General features: G+C 43.6%; 1 protein-coding gene across 4 annotated transcripts; it reads right to left on the bottom strand.

Moving 5' to 3' along the window:
- Positions 1–973: 973 nt before the first annotated feature.
- On the bottom strand, positions 974–20,632 carry LOC144499703 (uncharacterized). 4 transcript variants are annotated; one of them, XM_078222006.1, is made up of 2 exons: positions 20,427–20,632; positions 974–9,190 (listed from the first exon to the last, which is right to left on the bottom strand). In XM_078222006.1, the coding sequence occupies exon 2, from the start codon at positions 8,942–8,944 to the stop codon at positions 6,803–6,805; it is 2,142 nt and encodes a 713-aa protein (XP_078078132.1). In that variant the 5' UTR covers positions 8,945–9,190; positions 20,427–20,632; the 3' UTR covers positions 974–6,802. The 4 variants fall into 4 exon arrangements, 3 of the variants coding, with proteins under 3 accessions (XP_078078132.1, XP_078078131.1, XP_078078130.1); XM_078222005.1 differs by having other exon boundaries at positions 974–9,195; XM_078222004.1 differs by having other exon boundaries at positions 974–9,195; positions 20,224–20,632.
- Between the last annotated feature and the right edge of the window lie 372 nt (positions 20,633–21,004).

Genomic DNA, 21,004 nt, shown 5'->3' on the forward strand with positions numbered 1-21,004 from the left:
GTTTCATGTTAGCATTGTGTGATTTATCACTATTTTGTGTGTGGAAATGTGATTGCCCAAGCTCAATTGGATACAGGGAAGACTACAGCATTTGCCATCTCTATCCTTTCATTTTCCTTGTAGACTTGCAGATCTAATAAACTTCAGAAACCTTAAACATTTGGTGAATGGGGAGTTGAGATATTTAATGAATGTTGGTCAGTAAAAGTGTTGATTCAGGAGTTGAAGTCAATTGTAGGCAAGAGTGGGGGGGGGGGGGGGGTGTTTTAATCTGTATTTGGGGAAACTGTACCTTTATACTTATCTGATTACCACAATTTGAGATGATTTTATCTCCAGCACCAATCTTACGGAGTATAAATATTCACTTTAAAAAGTTCAGCACACAGTATTGAAAGTTTAGTATGTTCAGTTATAAGCCTGAGGCAGATTAGCCCCTCTGTTAACAATTTGGAAGGAACTGTTGCTAAGTTTGCAGATGATACAAAGATATGTAGAGGGACAGGTAGTATTGAGGAAGCAGGGGGGGTTGCAGAAGGACTTGGACAAGTTAGGAGAGTGGGCAAAGAAGTGGCAGATGGAATATAATGTGGTACGGTTATACACTTTGGAAGGAGGAATGGAGGCATAGACTATTTTCTAAATGAGGAAATGCTTAGGAAATCAGAAGCACAAAGGGAATTGGGAGTCCTTGTTCAAGATTCTCTTAAGGTTAACGTGCAGATTCAGTCGGCAGTTAGGAAGGCAAATGCAATGTTAGCATTCATGTCGAGGGGGCTAAAATACAAGAGTAGGGATGTACTTCTGAGGCTGTACAAGGCTCTAGTCAGATATCATTTGAAGTATTGAGAGCAGTTTTGGGCCCTGTATCTAAGATGAGCTGGCCTTGGAAAGGGTCCAGAGGAGGTTCACAAGAATGATCCCTGGAATGAAGAGCTTGTCGTATAAGGAACGATTGAGGACTCTGGGTCTGTACTCATTTGGAGTTTAGAAGGATGAGGGGGGATCTTATTGAAACTTACAGGATACTGCAAGGCCTGGATAGTGTGGACGTGGAGAGGATGTTTCCACTAGTAGGAAAAACTAGCACCAGAGGGCACAACCTCAGGCTAAAGGGACGATCCTTTAAAACAGAGTTGAGGAGGAATTTCTTCAGCCGGAGAGTGGTGAATCTATGGAACTCTTTGCCACAGAAGGCTGTGGAGGCCAGGTCATTGAGTGTCTTAAAGACAGAGATAGATAGGTTTTTGATTAATAAAGGGGATCAGGGGTTATGGGGAAAAGGCAGGAGAATGGGGATGAGAAAAATATCAGCCATGATTGAAAGGCAGAGCACACTCCTTGGGCCAAGTGGGCTAATTCTGCTCCTGTGTCTTATAGTCTTATGTTAGAAAAGTTAAGAAGTTTTTTACCATTAGGTATTGAGATGGAGTTTTATCTAGCAGGGTCAAGATCTGTATATGGGTTTCCAATTAAAGGGGTGTTTATGCTGCTTAAATTGATACTTAAATCAACAGTTCAAATGATTGGAGGAAAAGGCAAGAAAGTGATCTTTTATGAAGATTAAGATAATAGACACAAGAGACAAAGAAGAACAAGTGAAGAAAAAACATGACAATGTGGCAAATGGAATTGAAAGAGAGGAAATCTTGGAGAAAGGGCTGAATCCAGAAATCAAAAAATGAAATATTGCATTGGTCTCAACTCTGGGCCCTGTCTTGGAAAATACCAGAGAATCCATTGCTGCACAATATCAACATTTTATTCTTTCCCTTTCTTCTTTATACAACCATGTATCTATCCTCTTATATAAAATGTGACAGTCTAGTACAAAATCGTGGTTAAAGTCTAGTTTGGACAGAAAAGAAGTTGCTTATCCTTGAATGTGTTGTCACTTTCTAAATCTGTTCTTATCCTTCCTGAAACTCCATGGCCTGAATTTCATGCCTGGGTGAGCCCAGATAACATTTGTTAGCGACACAATTTCATGCTGGTCAATTAAGACCCACCTGCCTTGGGGCTGTGGGACTTTGGCCCAGTTAAAATTTTTAAAAAGGCCAGACACATTCCCCATGTCCCATTCATGCCACCTCTGCCAAGCTTTCGCACTCCATCCCCTCAAGGCTTCTAAGCCAAGCTATGGTACTGCTGTGCCCATTGACGTTTACACTTTATCGAACCAATGAACCCGATAGCAATACTAGGGTAAAAAAGCATTTCAAAAGTCATTCATTCTTAACTTTTTTTTTTAAACATTGTGGAATTTAATTTCAGTGTAGGGCAATCATGGAAACATCAATAACAGAACAGCAAGCCCATGAAACCTCCTAATCGCGTGTAAATTAACATTGTGAAATTGACAGCAGATAGCAGAGAGCCAGAACTGCCAATCAAGCTGTTCAAGGAAACTAAGATAACCTGGTACTAAATCAGGATAGACTAATTTAGAAATGAATATAGTACAGAAAAGTATAAAGTATCTGGGATTATAAAAGTAGTTGCATAGAAACACATATAACCACTGTTAGAGATTTTAAATATGTATTTTTGAAAAATATTCTGTACACCTTGGCCAAATACAGACTGCCCCAAGGCATAATGGAATGAAAGCTAAGTGAGATGAACCACATTCTTTAAGATCAATACAGCCACAGAGCAGTTTTTATCAGCATAGCTTACAAGTTCCCAGACACTAAATGGGACAATTCAATTCCATTGATAAGAAATGCTCATGAATGCTCTATGACCTACATAATTGAGAGGCAGTAGGAAAGGTACCTTTGAACTCTATTACCTACATAATTGAAGTTGCTAAGAGATAAGTTGGTGGGAGCTTCTAGATTCTACGGACCAATGAATCCTCATGCTGTCAGAGTAGGATGTAATTGGCCAAAGTAAATAATCCATATTAACACGATTGGTCCATCCTATTAAAATGGACAGATTAGGCAGGCAGGTGATTTCTGAAGTATAATTATAGAACATCTTGATAATTTAAGAGTAATTCGAACTGTCTCAGAATGCTCTCCATCCATGGTATAAACCAAGCCTGGGCAATAAAGTATGTCTTCACACCAGAATTACTGACTCCATGAATTCTTTGTATTTGCTGAGCTGGATTAATAAAGAGAAATCTCCTGCATGAAGTCAGCAAAATACATAGGTCTCTGAAAAACTCCTACACAAGCCATGTTTTCTCTTGGCCTCAGGTTTTCAACAAGAGTAATTGATTCCTGGACTTAGCTGGGGGGCGGGTTCGAGGGTTATTTCTTGGCATAAGGGAAGGTAGGGACCTTAAGTGGATGACCTTTTAAACTTACCCTCTGAAAAGTTCCCTCATGCAGACTAGGGTTCATGACACATTTGAAGGGCTATGAACCACAACTCTTAAAAAACCCAGCCCGACTCCATGAAAATTACTGAGTAGCACACGCCCATTTCTGCAAAAGGAGCCAGACAGGTCAGGAGTGGCAGGAGCAAGGTACCCGAATCAGCCTGCACCCTTTAAAGGCATTGCAGAAAATCAGACAGTCTAGCAATGGGGTTGGGAATCCAAGGATTGGAACCTACCCACCATTTTTAAAGAGCTCCCAAATATTTCTGACTCAATGAAAATCCACCCCATAGCCATTGTTATAACATAGAAAATGTGGTAGCCAATTTGCAAAGAGGAAGGTTCCACAAATTGCAATAAGGTAGTGGTGACCAGATCATCTGTTTAATGCTTTCGGCTGAGGAGGCTTCAAATCACTTCTTTCTCTAGTTTTTCTCCCATCTCCACTGATACTGTCTCCAAGTTTATCAACTAAGAGACACACCTTATGATTCTTTAGCCCTATTCCCAAACAGCTGACCAGTCAACTTCCCTTCCTAGATGTTAAGGATTTCCTCTCTTCTCAACTACTGTTGTCCTCTCTTTCAAATCTGCTGTCATCAATCCCTCTCAAAAGACACCGACCCGTGACACACTTTGCACTGGCAACACTGAGATGTATCTTGCCACCTCTCTCGACCCTATGCCTACTACCAATTTGTCACACAGCTCGTCTGGCAAATACAGTATTGGGGATGCCATGTTCATTGTCTTCAGTCCCTGTCAAAGACTATTCCCTAGCCACTGACTCTGAAGCAACTGAGTCTTTCATAACTGTGACATATTTTACCCAGTGCTGAACTTCCAACCCTGTAGTTGCTCCAACATCAAAACCAACTAATTTCACTTCAACTTCACCCAATTCAGATCATTAGCTGCTGAAATCCTCTTCCATCCCTTTAGACTCCACTTTCCTGCATAGCAATTAATCTTTGATCAGATATAAACTTCAATTCATTCAAAACTCTGCTGCCCATCTCATAACTCACACCAAGCCCCATATCACCCATCTCACCTGTGTTCTGGCTCCCAGTCAAATGATCTCTCAATTTTAAAATTCTCATCCTGGTTTTCAAATACCCCCATTGCTTAGTTCCACCCCTTCTTGGTAATCTCCTTCAGCCCTTCAATATTCCTAGGTCTCTGAACTCTGCCATTTCTGACCACTTGAATATCCCGGATTTCAATCACCCCATCATTAATAACTGTGCCTTCAGCTTCCCAAGTTCCAAAATTCCCCATCTCTCCTTCCACCTTCAAAAAGGTGCTGCCCAAAACTTACCTCTTGAACCAAGCTTTTGCTCAGCGGGCTGAATATCCTTGTATGACTCCTGTAAAGTGCCTTGGAATATTTTATTACATAAAAAGTCCTACTTAAACACAAGTTGTCGTGTCACTATTAAATGTCCCTTTTCTCTGCCCAAATATTAGATCCTTTTGCTCTCTTAAAAAACCTAAATTTATTTGGTTAAAAAATTTAGACTCTGAACCAAACAAATTTGGATTGTAATGTTCATTTAACTGCTAAATGCCAGTAAATCTTGCAACAGATGGTTATGCTCTAGATGGCAAGCTCCTAATAAGTGTTCATAATATTGGAAGATTGCCATGAATATTACCACCAGGTTAGCACTGCAAACGATGTTAAAAACACCCTGTAATGAACAACTAAGTTCTTGTCACATGGGCACCAGTTTTTCTCTGCAATTCTATTCAGATTCATTGCTTAGGAAAACGTCTATTTCTTGCTACTTTGAGATGATCCATGGTGAATGAATTAGGGATATGATTTTATTTCTTCCCTCGTTTAACAGAGTACTGCAAATTAAAATCCACAATTTGCAATATGCAACTTATTTTGTATGAAGATTTAAAGCATCAAAAACTGGTGTGATCCTGTCCACATTATCCACCCAAGACTGTGGGCAAGTCATCAGCTTCTACTCTGGTCAATATGTAACCACTAGGAAGATGCATCCATTTCATCCTTTCCAGTAGGTACTTTGTGCCTTTCCCTGACATCCAACAATATCAGAAATTTGCCATCTGGGGAAAAAAGCATTATGCTGGGGTAGCCAGGGAACAAATCTCATCCTTATTACAAATTAAACACTATAAATTAAAGAAAAATAATGGCACAATATAATGTTTTATTTGTTTTATTTAGTTAACAAAACATTATCTATGTTTTTGCTTTTAAAGATCACCTATAGTTACGTAGAGAAATGTATTGCAAAACGTATTTATAGTTGGAAAGACAAATCACAGCTAAAAAAGAACAGATATTGAAATTATCTCTGCAAGATGCAGCACCAAATCTTAATATGTGGCTAATACTGTTAGTGCACACAAAAAATAAACTAATTGTTTCAAAAGTAAACCTGCAACCTTCAATAAAAAGACACTAAACTAGCAGAGGACTACAACACAAAATTAACAGCCTGTACAAGAAGCAAACACCTGTACTGTTACTGGAAACATAAAATCCCTTGGCAACCTCAGATAGAAGTCCCAGAGGTTTACGAATAACTTGTTAAACCCATTGTGAATTGTTAAGCGTTTTGCTGAATTTCACACACACACACACACATACATATACAAGATATATATATATATATAGTAATACCTAGAATTTGTTTTCACACAGATTGTGTAACAAGTTAGGCAATTCAGCATATTCCATGGTAACTTTTCTTAATATGAAAACAGAGAATTAAAAGTGTTTGCTAAATACAGCTGTTTCTATATAAAAAAAACTTAGATTGGAAGATCAAATATCTAACACAATAAAGCAGGGTATGCTAATCAACTAGGTACAAAACATTAAAGTACAGGAAATTCACTAATTTGCCACTTAGCATAATCAGGCACCGAAATGATGTTGCCAATTAACTGAAAACTCATCCATTTATAACTGCTCATGAGTTGAAAGAAAACAAAAGTAGACAATCAAGATATTTAGGATGCACTGGGCCAAACGCCTCATCAGTTCAGCATGCAGAACTTTATGAACAACCATGGAGTGCATGTTCCTCCAGTTGCTAATATGCATGAAAGTCACTGCTGCTCAGAGTTGGAGAATGCTATTTCATACTTATAGCAAATCACTTGCTCAAATTAGCAACCAAGGAAAATAGCTCCCCATGTTTTCAACTATTTCAGGTGCTGCAAAAGAAACACAAGTTTCCTCGTGTACAAAGTGAACAAAGGGCATATTTTTAAACGTTTCCAAAGTTTATTTGCATCGTGATTCTGTAAGACTTCAGAGAAGAATGGCATTCCAGATTTGGACACTGCTCTCTACACCATTTGTACCTTGCCCAGATTGCAATTTTAAGCAGAAGAATTTTAGTAGAGACTGTTTATGCATTTGAAGATGAGGAATTGAATGCTGGGAACTGGAACACTTTCCATTTTAAAATTGTTATTCTACTCATCACCTTGATTGGATAGGACTTTGCCACCTTGAGTCTGCTGACATGTATGTTTTTTTAACTCAGCTGGGAGCTGAAATCCATCTCCACAAAATGAGCAATGAATAGGAAAGTTTTTTGTGTGAGCTATTCTAACATGTCCAATGTAATTTACAAACAGGTACGTGCTGTAAGGGCAGTAAATACATTTGTAAAGCATTTTGTTATCAGTCATATTAGACTGATTAGTCTTTGAAATATTTTGTTTGTGAGCTTTGAGGTGATCACGCAGATCAATTTGTTTCTCAAACTTGTTGCTGCAGATCTCACAGTTAAAAGTTTTGCCTTCAACATTTGGTTTATGAATATTCAGATGATGCTGTAAATCGTCTTTGCTCTGATACTTTGCATTGCAGCTATCACAGTCGAAGGTTTTTTGCTCTGCATGATTTTTTTCCATGTCAGCATTCAGGGCTGCTACATCATCAAGGGGAGGCTCACAGGTTAGTGGCTTTTCGACAGAATGGAGAAGTTTGTGCTTCTGGTACAGGTCTTGCTCTTCAAATGTCTTTCCACATTCATGACAAGATAAAATGTTATCCTTTGAAGATGCAGAATCTTGTTGATGAGCCACCACATGCTCTGCTGGTTCCAGAAGCTGAAACTTTGAAGCCTGAACCGTACCAACATTTAGCTCCAAATATTTTTTTCCTGCTTCTGATGATTCCATTTTTGGAAAAGAATTCTCATGCACCTGTACTTCATCGTTACGTGAACTCTGGGGCTGGACTGAAGGCAATTCCGAACTAATTAACTTTTTCTGTTGATCAGCGTTCTGCTGCTTATCAGCATCGATACTGATTTTCTGAATTTCAGAACAATTATCTTCTCTCTGTTGAGAAGAACACTGCTTTTCATGATTCTTATAAGCTCTGGCATAATCAGATTCAAAGTCACATCTGGAACATTTGTAATAAGCTTCTCCAGTATGAACTGACATGTGCCTTTTAAGCTCCTTGTCCATAACAAAACATCTTCCACATTCACCACACTGATAAGGATAAGGTTTGTCATGTACCCTTACAATGTGATATAAAGCACTACTTTTACTTTTACAATGGAATCTACAGAAAATACAGTAAAAGGTTCCTCTGACATATTTAACATTTTCTTGTAAACGTTTTGCATAATCCTTTTCTTCAGAAGATTCTGCAGGATCATTTGAATTGGTCACTTTTTTGGGATTGCTTGAATCCATCAATTCTGTGGGATTATTTGAAACTGTCTGTTCTGTAGAATTATTTGGAGTTGTCAGTTTTTCAAGACTATTTGAAACTGCTGCGTCTTTGGGGTTATTTGAAACAGTTGATTTACAAGTGGATTCATGTTGAACTGAGTAATGGCTACTATAATTACTATGCTCAAAAGGTGCAGCCTTGGCACCCTTCTTCTTTTTCTTCTGACATTTATGGATATTTAGCTCATCGACAGTATTGAATCGAGTACCACATTTTTCACAGTTAAAATCAACACTTTGACTTTTGGGTTCTTCTACTTTACGCTTTGGTCTTCCAGGTCGTCTTTTAACAGGCTGTACTTCAACTGTGCTTGAATTTGTTTCTGCAGGTTTTATAGGCTGTATTTCAATTGTGCTTGCAGCTATTTCTGAACGTTTTTTACGCCCCCTTCGCTTTTTAATAGGTTTTTCTTCTTTAATCACTTTGGGTTCTTTTAACTTTCTCTTGGTAGCTCGCAGTGGTTTACTAGTTTCACTGGTGACTACTTCAAGGTGTTCTTTTGTTTGGAAAGTTTCCTCACTCCTGTCCAACTTTGGATGCTGCATTTTAACATGATTGTAAACATTACTGTATACCTTGTTTGTGAAGAAACACAATTGACAGTGAAATAATTTGGCACTTTTCTGATAAATCACAATATTTGTTAAATCAGAGAATTCGGGATGAACGGAATCAAGATGTGTTTCCAAGGTTTCATGATCAGTATACTTGAAATCACAATGAACACAAATTAAACATCCAGAAGTGTTATTTAGCTGACTTTTCATATCCGATTTTTCCTTGGTATTAAATCCAGTAGCACATTCTTCATTCTGTCCTGTAAATTCCTTTTTATGTATTACTGTTATTTGCAGAGCCATGGTATTTCAATTTCTGAAATGGTTTATCACACTGATAGCACCTGGAATTCTTCAAGACCACTTTTGTGTACTCTTCCTGTTCCTTAAATTTTGCAAATTCTTTCCTACATAGTTCCTAGGTCTAGGTCCTCTTCTGGAATGGTTCTGAGCTTCAGCAAATTCTCTCAACTCCCAAACCACGAGCTACACACGGCAAGCAATATTATGGAGGAGGATGTCCCTATTCCAATTTTCAGTGGAGCTTTGCTCACCTACAAGGAAGGAGCAAAAAACAATTACAGCAAGACATTTAATGCAACCATTGTCATCATTCTATGGCCAATGGCTGTGCATTTTTTTAAAAAACGCACCCAAAAATCGTGGGGAAAATTCAGAAAATTTATCAACTATTAAGGGGGGGGGGGGTGTGGCCGGAGAGAGGGAGAGCGGAGAGGGTGGGGGCCGGAGAGGTGGAGGGGGGAGAGAGGGGGAGTGGGGGGGGGGGGGAAAGGAGAGAGAGGGGGAGGGAGAGAGAGGGGGAGGGGGGGGAGGGAGAGAGAGGGGGAGGGGTGGTAAGAGAGAGGGGGAGGGGGGGAGGGAGAGGGAGAGAGAGGGGGTGGGGTGGTGAGAGAGAGGGGGAGGGAGAGAGGGAGAGAGAGGGGGAGGGAGAGGGAGAGGGGGAGGGAGGGGGGAGAGGGGGAGGGAGTGGGGGGGGAGGGAGTGGGGGGGGGGGAGGGAGGGAGTGGGGGGGGGAGGGAGTGGGGGGGGGGAGGGAGTGGGGGGGGGAGGGAGTGGGGGGGGAGGGAGTGGGGGGGAGGGAGTGGGGGGGGGAGGGAGTGGGAGTGGGGGGGGGGAGGGAGTGGGGGGGGGAGGGAGTGGGGGGGGGAGGGAGTGGGGGGGGGGGAGGGAGTGGGGGGGGAGGGAGTGGGGGGGGGGAGGGAGTGGGGGGGGGGGGGAGTGGGGGGGGGAGGGAGTGGGGGGGGGAGGGAGTGGGGGGGGGAGGGAGTGGGGGGGGGAGGGAGTGGGGGGGGAGGGAGTGGGGGGGGAGGGAGTGGGGGGGGAGGGAGTGGGGGGGGAGGGAGTGGGGGGGGAGGGAGTGGGGGGGGAGGGGGTGGGGGGGGGAGGGAGTGGGGGGGGGAGGGAGTGGGGGGGGGAGGGAGTGGGGGGGGGAGGGAGTGGGGGGGGGAGGGAGTGGGGGGGGAGGGAGTGGGGGGGGGGAGGGAGTGGGGGGGGGGAGGGAGTGGGGGGGGAGGGAGTGGGGGGGGAGGGAGTGGGGGGGGGAGGGAGTGGGGGGGGAGGGAGTGGGGGGGGAGGGAGTGGGGGGGGGAGGGAGTGGGGGGGGGAGGGAGTGGGGGGGGGGAGGGAGTGGGGGGGGGAGGGAGTGGGGGGGAGTGGGGGGGGAGGGAGTGGGGGGGGAGGGAGTGGGGGGGGGAGGGAGTGGGGGGGGGAGGGAGTGGGGGGGGGAGGGAGTGGGGGGGGGGGAGGGAGTGGGGGGCCGGAGGGAGTGGGGGGGGGAGGGAGTGGGGGGGGGAGGGAGTGGGGGGGGGAGGGAGTGGGGGGGGGGAGGGAGTGGGGGGGGGAGGGAGTGGGGGGGGAGGGAGTGGGGGGGGGAGGGAGTGGGGGGGGGAGGGAGTGGGGGGGGGAGGGAGTGGGGGGGGGAGGGAGTGGGGGCGGGGGGGAGGGAGTGGGGGGGGGAGGGAGTGGGGGGGGAGGGAGTGGGGGGGGGAGGGAGTGGGGGGGGAGGGAGTGTGGGGGGAGGGAGTGGGGGGGGAGGGAGTGGGGGGGGAGGGAGTGGGGGGGGAGGGAGTGGGGGGGGGGGGAGTGGGGGGGGGAGGGAGTGGGGGGGGGGGAGTGGGGGGGGGGAGTGGGGGGGGGAGGGAGTGGGGGGGGGAGGGAGTGGGGGGGGAGGGAGTGGGGGGGAGGGAGTGGGGGGGGAGGGAGTGGGGGGGGGAGGGAGTGGGGGGGGGAGGGAGTGGGGGGGGAGGGAGTGGGGGGGGAGGGAGTGGGGGGGGGGGGGAGGGAGTGGGGGGGGGAGGGAGTGGGGGGGGAGGGAGTGGGGGGGGAGAGGGGGGGGGAGAGGGGGGGGAGAGGGGAGGGGGAGAGGGGGGAAGAGGGGGGGGAGGGGGGGGGGAGAGGGGGGGGAGAGAGAGGTGGGGGAGAGGGGGGGGAGAGGGGGGTGGGAGAGGGGGGGGGAGGGGGGGGGAGGGGGGGGGAGGGGGGGGGGGAGAGGGGGCGAGAGGGGGGGGGAGAGGGGGGGGGGGGGAGAGGGGGTGGGGAGAGGGGGTGGGGAGAGGGGGGGGGAGAGGGGGGGAGAGGGGGGGGAGAGGGGGGGGGAGAGGGGGGGGGAGAGGGGGGGGAGAGGGGGGGGGGAGAGGGGGGGAGAGGGGGGGGAGAGGGTGGAAGAGAGGGAGGGGGGAGAGGGGGGGGGAGAGGGGGGGAGGAGAGGGGGGGGAGAGGGGGGGGAGAGGGGGGGGAGAGGGGGGGGGAGGAGAGGGGGGGGAGAGGGGGGGGAGGGGGGGGGAGAGGGTGGAAGAGAGGGAGGGGGGAGGGAGGGAGGGGCTTCTCGACCTTTTGGCTAAGATCAAGTGTAGTATCGACATGCTGTGCTTGGTTGAAGTTATTAGGTTACATTTTAGCTTCATTTGAAGCCTACTCCAATCAGCTTGGATCATGTAGATCAAGCCCAAGACAGGCGGTGAGAGCCCTGTCTTGTCAGCTTGGATCGGGAATGTCTCAACTTGTTGAGACTCTGAATTGGACCTGATTTGATTGAATTGGAAAACAAATACAAAAAAAAACTACTGTAAAATAAAAAATGTTCATTTATAAAATCATGCCATATCATCTACTACTTTTTAACTGTTAGCTATATAAAATTGCTATCAAAAGGATGTTTTAAATAACAGAAGTTGCCAGATGGGGAAAAGACATTGACACATTAATTACCAGATCAAGTTTAATCGTTTTGCTGCAAAAAGAACTGAAGTCAAGAAAATACATTGAAGTGAGTATATGTGAAGTCAATCTTCCTTTCTTAAATTTTAATGGATCTTTCCCAGCATTTCTTAATAACAATTTTGTAATTCAGAGCAGTAGCAAACTTCAAGGCCTAGGCTATTTTTGAAATCATAATTCCAACCACTTCCCCAAGTCTTCTGGGACTTTGAGGATTCTCAGTATCAGTACTGTCATCAGAGCCACTCAGTCGGAAAGAACACAGAGGCTGTCCATGTCAGGAAAACAAATACATTTCTAATACTGCCCTCTGTACAAGGACTACTTTAACAGTGTAACTTTAGATTTTAAGTCCCTATAAATAACCTAAACATTGTAAGACATGTTATTTTATATGCATACAAACTTTCATCAGTAGAAATTCATTGCTTTAATTTGGCAAAACTGAAAAATAAAGTAACCAATATTTTAATCTGAGAGCAGTGATGAAAATTCTGGCAAGAAACAATAAGATCAAAGAAACGAGTACTTGCAGCAATTTTATGTATTCAAAAATCTGCAATTTTTGGCATATGTATCTCCAGTATGCAAGGCACCATCAGAACATTTCATTGATTAGTCCAACCCACACCCCATCAACTTTGTGCTACTCGTGGCAAATGTCAGGATGACTAGGTTTCCTATTAGTTCAGTTGTGGTTTGTTGTTATATCGGAATCAATATTTATGGTTGTTTCAGACATGATTAGCAACTAAATGCAAGCTGAATTTTGTTTATTAGCAAATCTGCTGTGACATTGCTTACAAACAGGAACATTGTAACATGCTGTTTTAAATACTTGCACTGGGATGGCGTTGCAGGCAGAATTGCATTTATTGCCATTCCAGTTACCAAGAAGGTGGTTGTGGGCCTTCAGTTTGAACTGCTGCAGTCCTTGTAGTAATGAGAAAAACAGATTGCTTAGATTTGAAACAAACTAACTTCTGTAATCTGCCAAGTCCAAAATGGTCTGTTCTCTCTTGCTCTGCCTCTCACACATATTTCATTATTCTGTAAATTCAGTTTGTGTCTCTGTATGCCCCGTTTGTGAGCAGATCTCCACTCCATCTGACGAAGGAGCAGCACTCCGAAAGCTAGTGGCATTTGCTACCAAATAAACCTGTTGGACTTTAACCTGGTGTTGTTAAACTTCTTACTGTGTCTCACACATATGTACAGATAGTCACTTCAAAAAACACAAACATTAAAACAATTCTTCTTCAAATAAAAATTTGTCCTCCAGCTTTCTGAAGAACAATCAAGTAAAACAATTGTGTGTTGAAGATAAATAGTTAACAGTTGTCATCAGTTACTTAGGCATCTGGAGAAATTTTAAGCACTACACATGCTCAGACTGCAGGATCTACTTTCAGTTCATCAGAATCAAGGCTTTGGAGAAAGAAACATCAGGAACAGTTTTTTTGCGATGCCCAACATTTGCCCATTTCCCCAGCAAAGTAGAAGCAAAGGGTTGCCATGATGCACTGGGTCACCACCCATTTTGCACTTCAATATACTTCCAGAGTATTTTCAGGACCGATGTCTGAAAGCAAATGAACTGATGCTGGAGTAACAGTATACGTACCGCTGTAACCTCTTTTTCTGATTCACTTATGACTGTTTTGGTGCCATTTCTTGCTTTCAACCAGAACTGGGAAGTTTAATCAACTTGTTTCCAATTTCTAACCTTCCCCTCACCGATCATCTATCTCTAATTCTTCCCTTCCTTGACTTCACTTCTAGGTCATTGATCAATATCTACAAGCCCACTGGTTCCCATAGGTTCTTTGACTATACTTCCTCCCACCCAGTTTCCTGAAAGGATTGTATTCTATTCTCTCAGTTCCTCCATCTCATCTGTTCTGACAATGTCACCTTCCATACCAGTACTTCCATTACATCCTCCTTTTCATCAACCAATGATTTCCCTCCACGGTGGTTGCTAGGGTCCTTAACTTTATCCATTCCATTTCTCACACCTCTGCTCTCACCTCCTTCCCCCAACAGAATCAAGACAGGATTTTCATCGTCCTCACCATCTACCCAATCAACCTTCACATTCAACAGATCCACTATTTCCTTCAACTCCAGATGTCATGCCACCCAGAAGCTTCTCCCCCATTTTTCTCAGTATGCCAAATAAAACGCCCTTTCCACTCCTCAATCACTCCCTTCCCATAGCATCGCCCAATGCAAGCACAGGAGATGCAACACCTGCCCTTTTACCTCCTCCCTTCCCACCATCCAATGCCCAAAAGATTCACTTCAGGTGAAATAGTAATTTGCACATACTTCTTTCAATTTAGTATACTGTAATCACTATTTCCAATGTAGTCTATTTATATTGGCGAGACCACAGGCAGATAGGGTGACTGTTTTGCAAAACATCTTTATTCTGTTATTATTAATTTCCCAGTCTCATCCTCCAGGAACCAACATTTACTTTAGTAACTCTCTTCCTTTTTAAATTCTTGAAGAAGCTGTGTGTTTTTATATTTCTTGCTAGTTTACTTTCATATTCTAATTTCTTCCTTTTTTAAAAAAAAAGTCATCTCCACTGCTTCCTGAAACATTCCCACTCTTCTGGCCTGGTACTATTTTTCTCAGCACTTTATGTCTTTTCTACCATGCAACTTCCTTAGTTAGCCAGATACTACATACTCCTTGTAGAGTCTTTCTTTCTCAATGGTATAGTCCTTTGTTGAGAGTTATAAAGTATTTCCTTAACATTTGCCACTGCTAATCTACCACCTGACTTTTTAACCTATTTTCCCAGTCCACTGTAGCCCACTCTGTCTTCATACTCTTGTAATTGCGTTTATTTAAGTCATCAATTTTGGGCCCAAGTTTCTCAACCTCAAACGGAACATGAAATTCTATTGTGTTATGATCACTCTTGTCTCGAGGGTCCTGCACGACAAGATCACTAATTTATGCTATCTCATTTTGTAAGTCTAAAATAGCCCGGTTGGCTCCAGAACATTATTGTTCTAAGAAACTGACCTGCAAACACTGCAAGCTCACTCTTTGCCAACTTGATTCAGCCAATCTACATGAGGATTAAAATTGCCCAAAATTATTATGGAGCCAGGAGTAGGAAGAATGGTGTATAATGCCATATTGGACTGGAGGTAGTTATTGTTAGGGTGGGGGAAGCTAGGAACGTTGGGTAAATGGAGCTCATGACTTTAAATTTACTGTGCTGTGGGATGAGGGATTAGTAGATTATCAGCTCAAGGCTGTGTGGAGTGGGGAATTACTCTGGGGCAAGCTGCAGACAATTTTTCTTCAAGCTGCAGTATGAAAGATGAAATTTGAAGATGAGTGAGAGAATATGTATCTGGAGGTGACAATGTGTGATAAGGTTTCCAACATTGGGAGATTCAAGGCAGACTAGGTGACTTGCAAAATTTGAAATTAGCGAACAAAGTCTTATTCAACGAGAAACACTAACTCTGTTTCTCTCTCCACCGTGGCTGCCAGACTTGCTGAATTTTTCCAAAACAATTTTCGCATGAAATTGGTGATCTTGATTGTGCGAATTGAAGTTCAGCTCAGGATGGATAATATTAAGCTCAACCTGAAAGCACAGCCTGGGAAGAGGTGAAATCAGGTTGTAGATTCCTGAAGCAAGTTGAACCGGAAGAATTCAGTCCTAATAATCTTAATCATAGGTAAGATAGATTTATCACCTGAGAAAATTGTAGTCACGGTGTCACAGCAGTGATGAATAATTAAGGGTGTCATTAGCAGATGTGAAAACTGACCCATGTTTATACAATTCAATATTGGCATGTATTCTCCACACAAGCAAATGAATTAAATAAATTACCCACCCATTCCCATATACATTTTCTTTCCATCTATTACAAACTCCGAGACCATTTTCATTTAAAGAGAAATTGGAACACCGTGATTAACCGAAAAAACTACATCACAAGATTTCACTTTTAAACAAAAACAGGCTTGACTGTATATATGAAAATATTTAAACAAAGCAAGCACTATTGACTTAACACTATAGCTTGTCAAAACTTAACATATAAATCCAGTCCCCTTTGACTTGCTAATCCCATGCAAATGTTCCCTTATACATTACTTGAGAGTTCACTTATTTCTCCTTCTGGACTTAAACCAAGTATGCCACAGCCCCCCCAGAATTCACTTTAATTTCTCCTCAGTGTTCCAGCTATTCTGCAAGGGCATCAGATTTCACCATTAGATCCGACCATTAGCTTTTGGCTAAGCAACTCTCCAATCTTTCTTTAAAACCTCACAACTGCAAACTTCTCAGCTCAAGCTTAGGTTTCATTGTATCAGTGCTTGGCGATTTTAAAAGGCAGAATTACCCATCGTTCCTAATGACCTCTAAATTCCTTGACTTAGTTTTGGACAATCACAGACTGCGTTCTCCCATTCTGCCCCCACAGCTGATTCCCAGCTCCTACAAAATGTCTCTCTTTCTACCTATTCCCAAACTGAACTGCTGGTTTTCTTTGAGGAAACACAGAAAAGGTACCTTCCCTGAATAGTCTATTTCCATTGCAACGTAGCATACTTGGAATACTCCCAAACAGAAATGTAAAAATTATCTTTTACCTTCAAAACAAACCTTTGATTCTATGATCAACATGAATAATTTATATCTCCAATGCAGTTAATGGCCTTCTCTCCACACTTGCTGGTTCTACCAAGAAATTCCCTTGTTTACAAGTGTGTAACTAGCTTCTTTGATCTGGGAACCATATGAACAATCAAAATCCTTTACTGAGATAATTGAAGACTTTCTATCCCTACTAAAAACTCCAAAATGCAATATCAATTGATTTATTGTCACATGTATTAGCATACAGTGAAAAGTATTGTTTCTTGTGCGCTATACAGACAGAACATTAGAGAAGGAAACGAGAGAGTGCAGAAAGTAATGTTACAGTCATAGCTAGGGTGTAGAGAAAGATCAAGTTAATGCAAGGGAAGTCCATTCAAACATCTGACGGCAGCAGGGAAGAAGCTGTTCTTGGGTGGGTTGGTACATGATCTCAGACTTTTGTATCTTTTTCCCGACGGAAGGTGGTGGAAGAGAGAATGTCCGGGGTGCGTGGGGTCCTTAATTATGCTGGCTGCTTTGCCAAGACAGCGGGAAGTGTAGGCAGAGCCAATGGATGGGAGGCTGGTTTGCGTGATGGATTGGGCTGCATTCACAACATTTTGTAGTTTCTTGTGGTCTTGGGCAGAGCAGGAGCCATACCAAACTGTGATACAACCAGAAAGAATGCTTTCTATGATGCACCTATAAAAGTTGGTGAGAGTTGCAGCTAACATGCCAAATCTCCATAGTCTTCTGAGAAAGTAGAGGCATTGGTGAGCTTTCTTAAATATAGTCTTGGCATGGGGGGACCAGGATAGGTTGTTGGTGAGCTGGACACCTAAAAACTTGAAGTTCTCGACTCTTTCTACTTCGTCCCTGTTGATGTAGACAGGAGCACGTTCTCCACTACGTTTCCAGAATTCAGTAACAATCTCCTTCATTTTGTTGACATTGAGGGAGAGATTTTTGTCGCCGCACTAGCTTCCCAGATTCTCTACCTCATTCCTGTACTCTGTCTCGTCATTGTTTGAGATCTGACCCACTACGGTGGTGTTGTCAGCAAAATCGAATTGGAGGGGAATTTGACCACATAGTCATAGGTGTACAAGGAGTATAGCAGGGGGCTGAGAACATAGCCTTGTGGGGTGCCGGTGTTGAAGATGATCGTGGAGGAAGTGTTGTTGCCTATCCTTACTGATTGTGGTCTGTAGGTTAGGAAGTTCAGGATCCAGTCACAGGAGGAGCCGAGGCCTAGGCCAGAGTGTGGAGATGAGTTTCATTTATTGTTTATGTTTTCTCACTTCTCTCACTTTATGGAATAAACTCAAACTACCCTTTGAACTGCGTTTACCTCATGTCTTTTTTTTACCAGTTTCTCAATAAGTGTTTAAATTCATCTTCATTTAAATTCAACTCCCAAACTAAAACTTATTTTGCAAAACATACAAATTATGACATCAGATAGATATTAGGAACACTATCCAATCTAATACATCTCAAACACACTGTGGCGAAATATGTAACAAATTTCTGGTTGTCACATTTATTAGATTCTGTTGCACTGATCTCACCCCTGCAATGTGGAGTTCATCTTTGATATTCAATATCTAATCATAGCGGGCTGCAACAAAAAAAAACTTTGTACCTTAAATTGTACATTATTGTCTTACATATTTGTGCCACGTAGGCTTCTCCGATTCTCTGGATGCCAGACTATAAACCATTTACGAAAATAAATGAACCATTTACAGTGAATAAAGCACTGGAACAGGATTAAGCCATTTAGGCAATCAAGTCTGTTCTGCAAATGCTAATACTCCTCTCACATTTTTGTAATGCTGCATAGAAACCTTGTCCGCAAATTGGCTACCATAGTACAGTAATTACACTTCAAAATACTTGACTGGCTTGGATGCAATTTATTGAATCATAAATAGTTACAGCACAGGAGTCCATTCAGTTCATCCTATTGGTGCCAGCTCTCTGCAGCAAGAGCAACTCAGCTAGACCCACTTACCTGCCTTCCCCTTGAAGCCCTGCAAATCTTTTCTATTCAGATAATTTTCAAATTATTTTTTGAAAGTCATAATTGAATCTGCCTCCACCGCACTTCTGATCTTAACTACTTGCTGCTTTAAAAAAAATCATGCCTTTTTTGTTTGCCGTTTGCCTCAAGTGTCCTCTGGTTCTCAGGTTTACGATTTTAAAAAAATTAGTGTCCTCTGGTTCTCGGCCATTTTGCCAATGGGAACAGTGTCTTTCCCTTTCTGTTCTGTCCAGAACCATCTATCAAATCTCCTCTCAATTTTTTCTTCTCCAAAGAGAACCACCCCAGCTTCTTCAATCTTTCGAACTAAAATCCTTCATCCATATACCATTTTCCTAAATCTTTAAAACTTAAGCATCTTCAGTTTATGAATAACACTATAGCAGGGCAAGTTCTTTCTTTCTCACAATATCCGACTTCCTTACCAAATCTCTGCAGACTGTGTCCTGTTTTAGCAGGGCAGAAAGCCAAAGGTTTGAAGTTTTTGACCTCTCCAGCTCTCTCTATCTAGGGATTGGCCAGTTAACTGCCAAATTAGAGTTCCGAGCAGCCAACCTCACCAAGTTTACACAAACAAAATATTTCCAAAGTATGATTATGAAAGTTCACCAGAATGTCTATGTGAACCCCCCACTACCTAAAGCTGATGTTATATGTGGGAAGCAACATTCTGGGTAGACATTTTCTCCGAATTTGCATTTTCAGAAACAGTATGCTATATATTTAGATTTTTGAGTTAAAATCAGCTTAATAGCAGCCCTTTTTATAGAAGTTTTCCCCCTAGCTTATTTATACAAAAAATCATATGGGGATGAGAGCTGACACACTTTAGGGGCAGATGCACATGATACTCTGAAAAAATGTATTCTAATAGATTCAGTATTCCCCCCACTTCCATTTCTTTACCACATAAGAATGGGTTACCTCTTCATCAATAAATGCCAGTACTAGTCTGGATTTATTCTCATGTTCATCCCAGGTTGTAAATACACTGTTCCACCAACTCAAATGCTAAATATTGATTTTTTTAAAAACTGCATCATCTCCTACACCAACTCACTTTTTTCCTGGGCCTCAAATATGAGAGAATTAAATTCCTAGAGTCCTCCATCTTACAATTTACAGTTTTTTGAAATTCCTGTTTATGACTTCTGCCCGCTGCAGTCAAAGTAATTAATGACACGGACGGCCTCAAACACGTGTCCAGACGTTATATTAGCACAAATCTTTAAACAAGATTATTTCTGCGGGTAAAGAAAAATCAAAGAATCAAACGCTTTCAGGTGAATCTGCTCCTTGCCTCCAGAATTGGGACGACCATTTTGTTGGGGCTACAGGTAGAGCTGGGCTGATGATATTTACAGCTCAACTCGGCACAATTCCGTCTGGATCCCCCTCCTACACTCTTCTGCTGTACGGGGGGGGGGGGGGCTTTTCTATTTTAAATAAATAAAATGGAGCCGACCACAACATTTAAAAATGAACCCGAGTGCCGACCGTTAGAAAAGCCGCGCGCCTCGCCTTTTAAATTGCCTCAGGAGCAAACGGTCCGGACACCAGGCCGGGGGGGGGGGGAAGAGAGATGGCAGACCGCCATGTTGCTGCCGGGAGGGAGTCAGCGGCCTCTGCCCACACCGAGCCAACACTCTCCGGCCTTCCGACCACACTCACCTCAAACCTCTCACTCACTCACTCGCGTGGCCGGCTGCCGGCCCCGGATCCCGGGCGGCTGGCACTGGAGAAACCGAAGGGAAGGCCGATAGGCGCAGGCCGGCCTCGGAGCCCCGCACGCTGGTGGTAGCAGCAGCAGCGGCGAAGCCTGGCGGGGCCGGGCACCGTGATGGGGACGCTCCCAATTTCCCCGCCCTCCTCACCTCACCTCGATCTGTCTGTCCGCCCTTTTCCCCCCTCGCCGAGATCACCGAATGAACCCGAAAACAACAAAGCGGTACAACCTTCACTGACAATGTAGAAACGCTTTCCGCAAGCGACAAAAACAACCAGCAGGGCTGGCCAAACATTAACATCTGATTAACAATGTAAATCCAACCACCCAATGAAGTGCCCTCCACCGGCTGGCTGGCGGGCTGCTGGAAGAAAGGATTTAGACTCCAAATAGCAGTCAGTTGGCAGAGGGCATCCCATTGCAAGGTTTGGATATATGTCCAGGCGAAAGTGGATAAGAAAGGAACCCAGCGAGTATCGTAGTTTGGGGCAAATTGATTTATTATTGTCACGTACTAAGATACAGTGAAAAGTATTTCTTGCACACTATACATCCAAAACGTACTGTTAATAAAGTATGAAGTCTCACAACACCAGGTTAAAGCCCAACAGGTTTATTTGGAATCATGAGCTTTTGGAGTGCTGCTCCTTCATCACTTCTTATTGTGCCCACCCCAGTCCAACACCGGCATCTCCAAGTCATGTTCATAAAGTATGTAGGGTAGAA

This window comes from Mustelus asterias, chromosome 10 (assembly GCF_964213995.1).
Source record: "Mustelus asterias chromosome 10, sMusAst1.hap1.1, whole genome shotgun sequence".
Lineage (NCBI taxonomy): Eukaryota > Metazoa > Chordata > Chondrichthyes > Carcharhiniformes > Triakidae > Mustelus > Mustelus asterias.

What these genes read in the sequence shown, in the direction of transcription:
- LOC144499703 (XM_078222006.1), bottom strand. Translation starts at nt 8,944, where the DNA reads ATGGCTCTGCAAATAACAGTAATACATAAAAAGGAATTTACAGGACAG.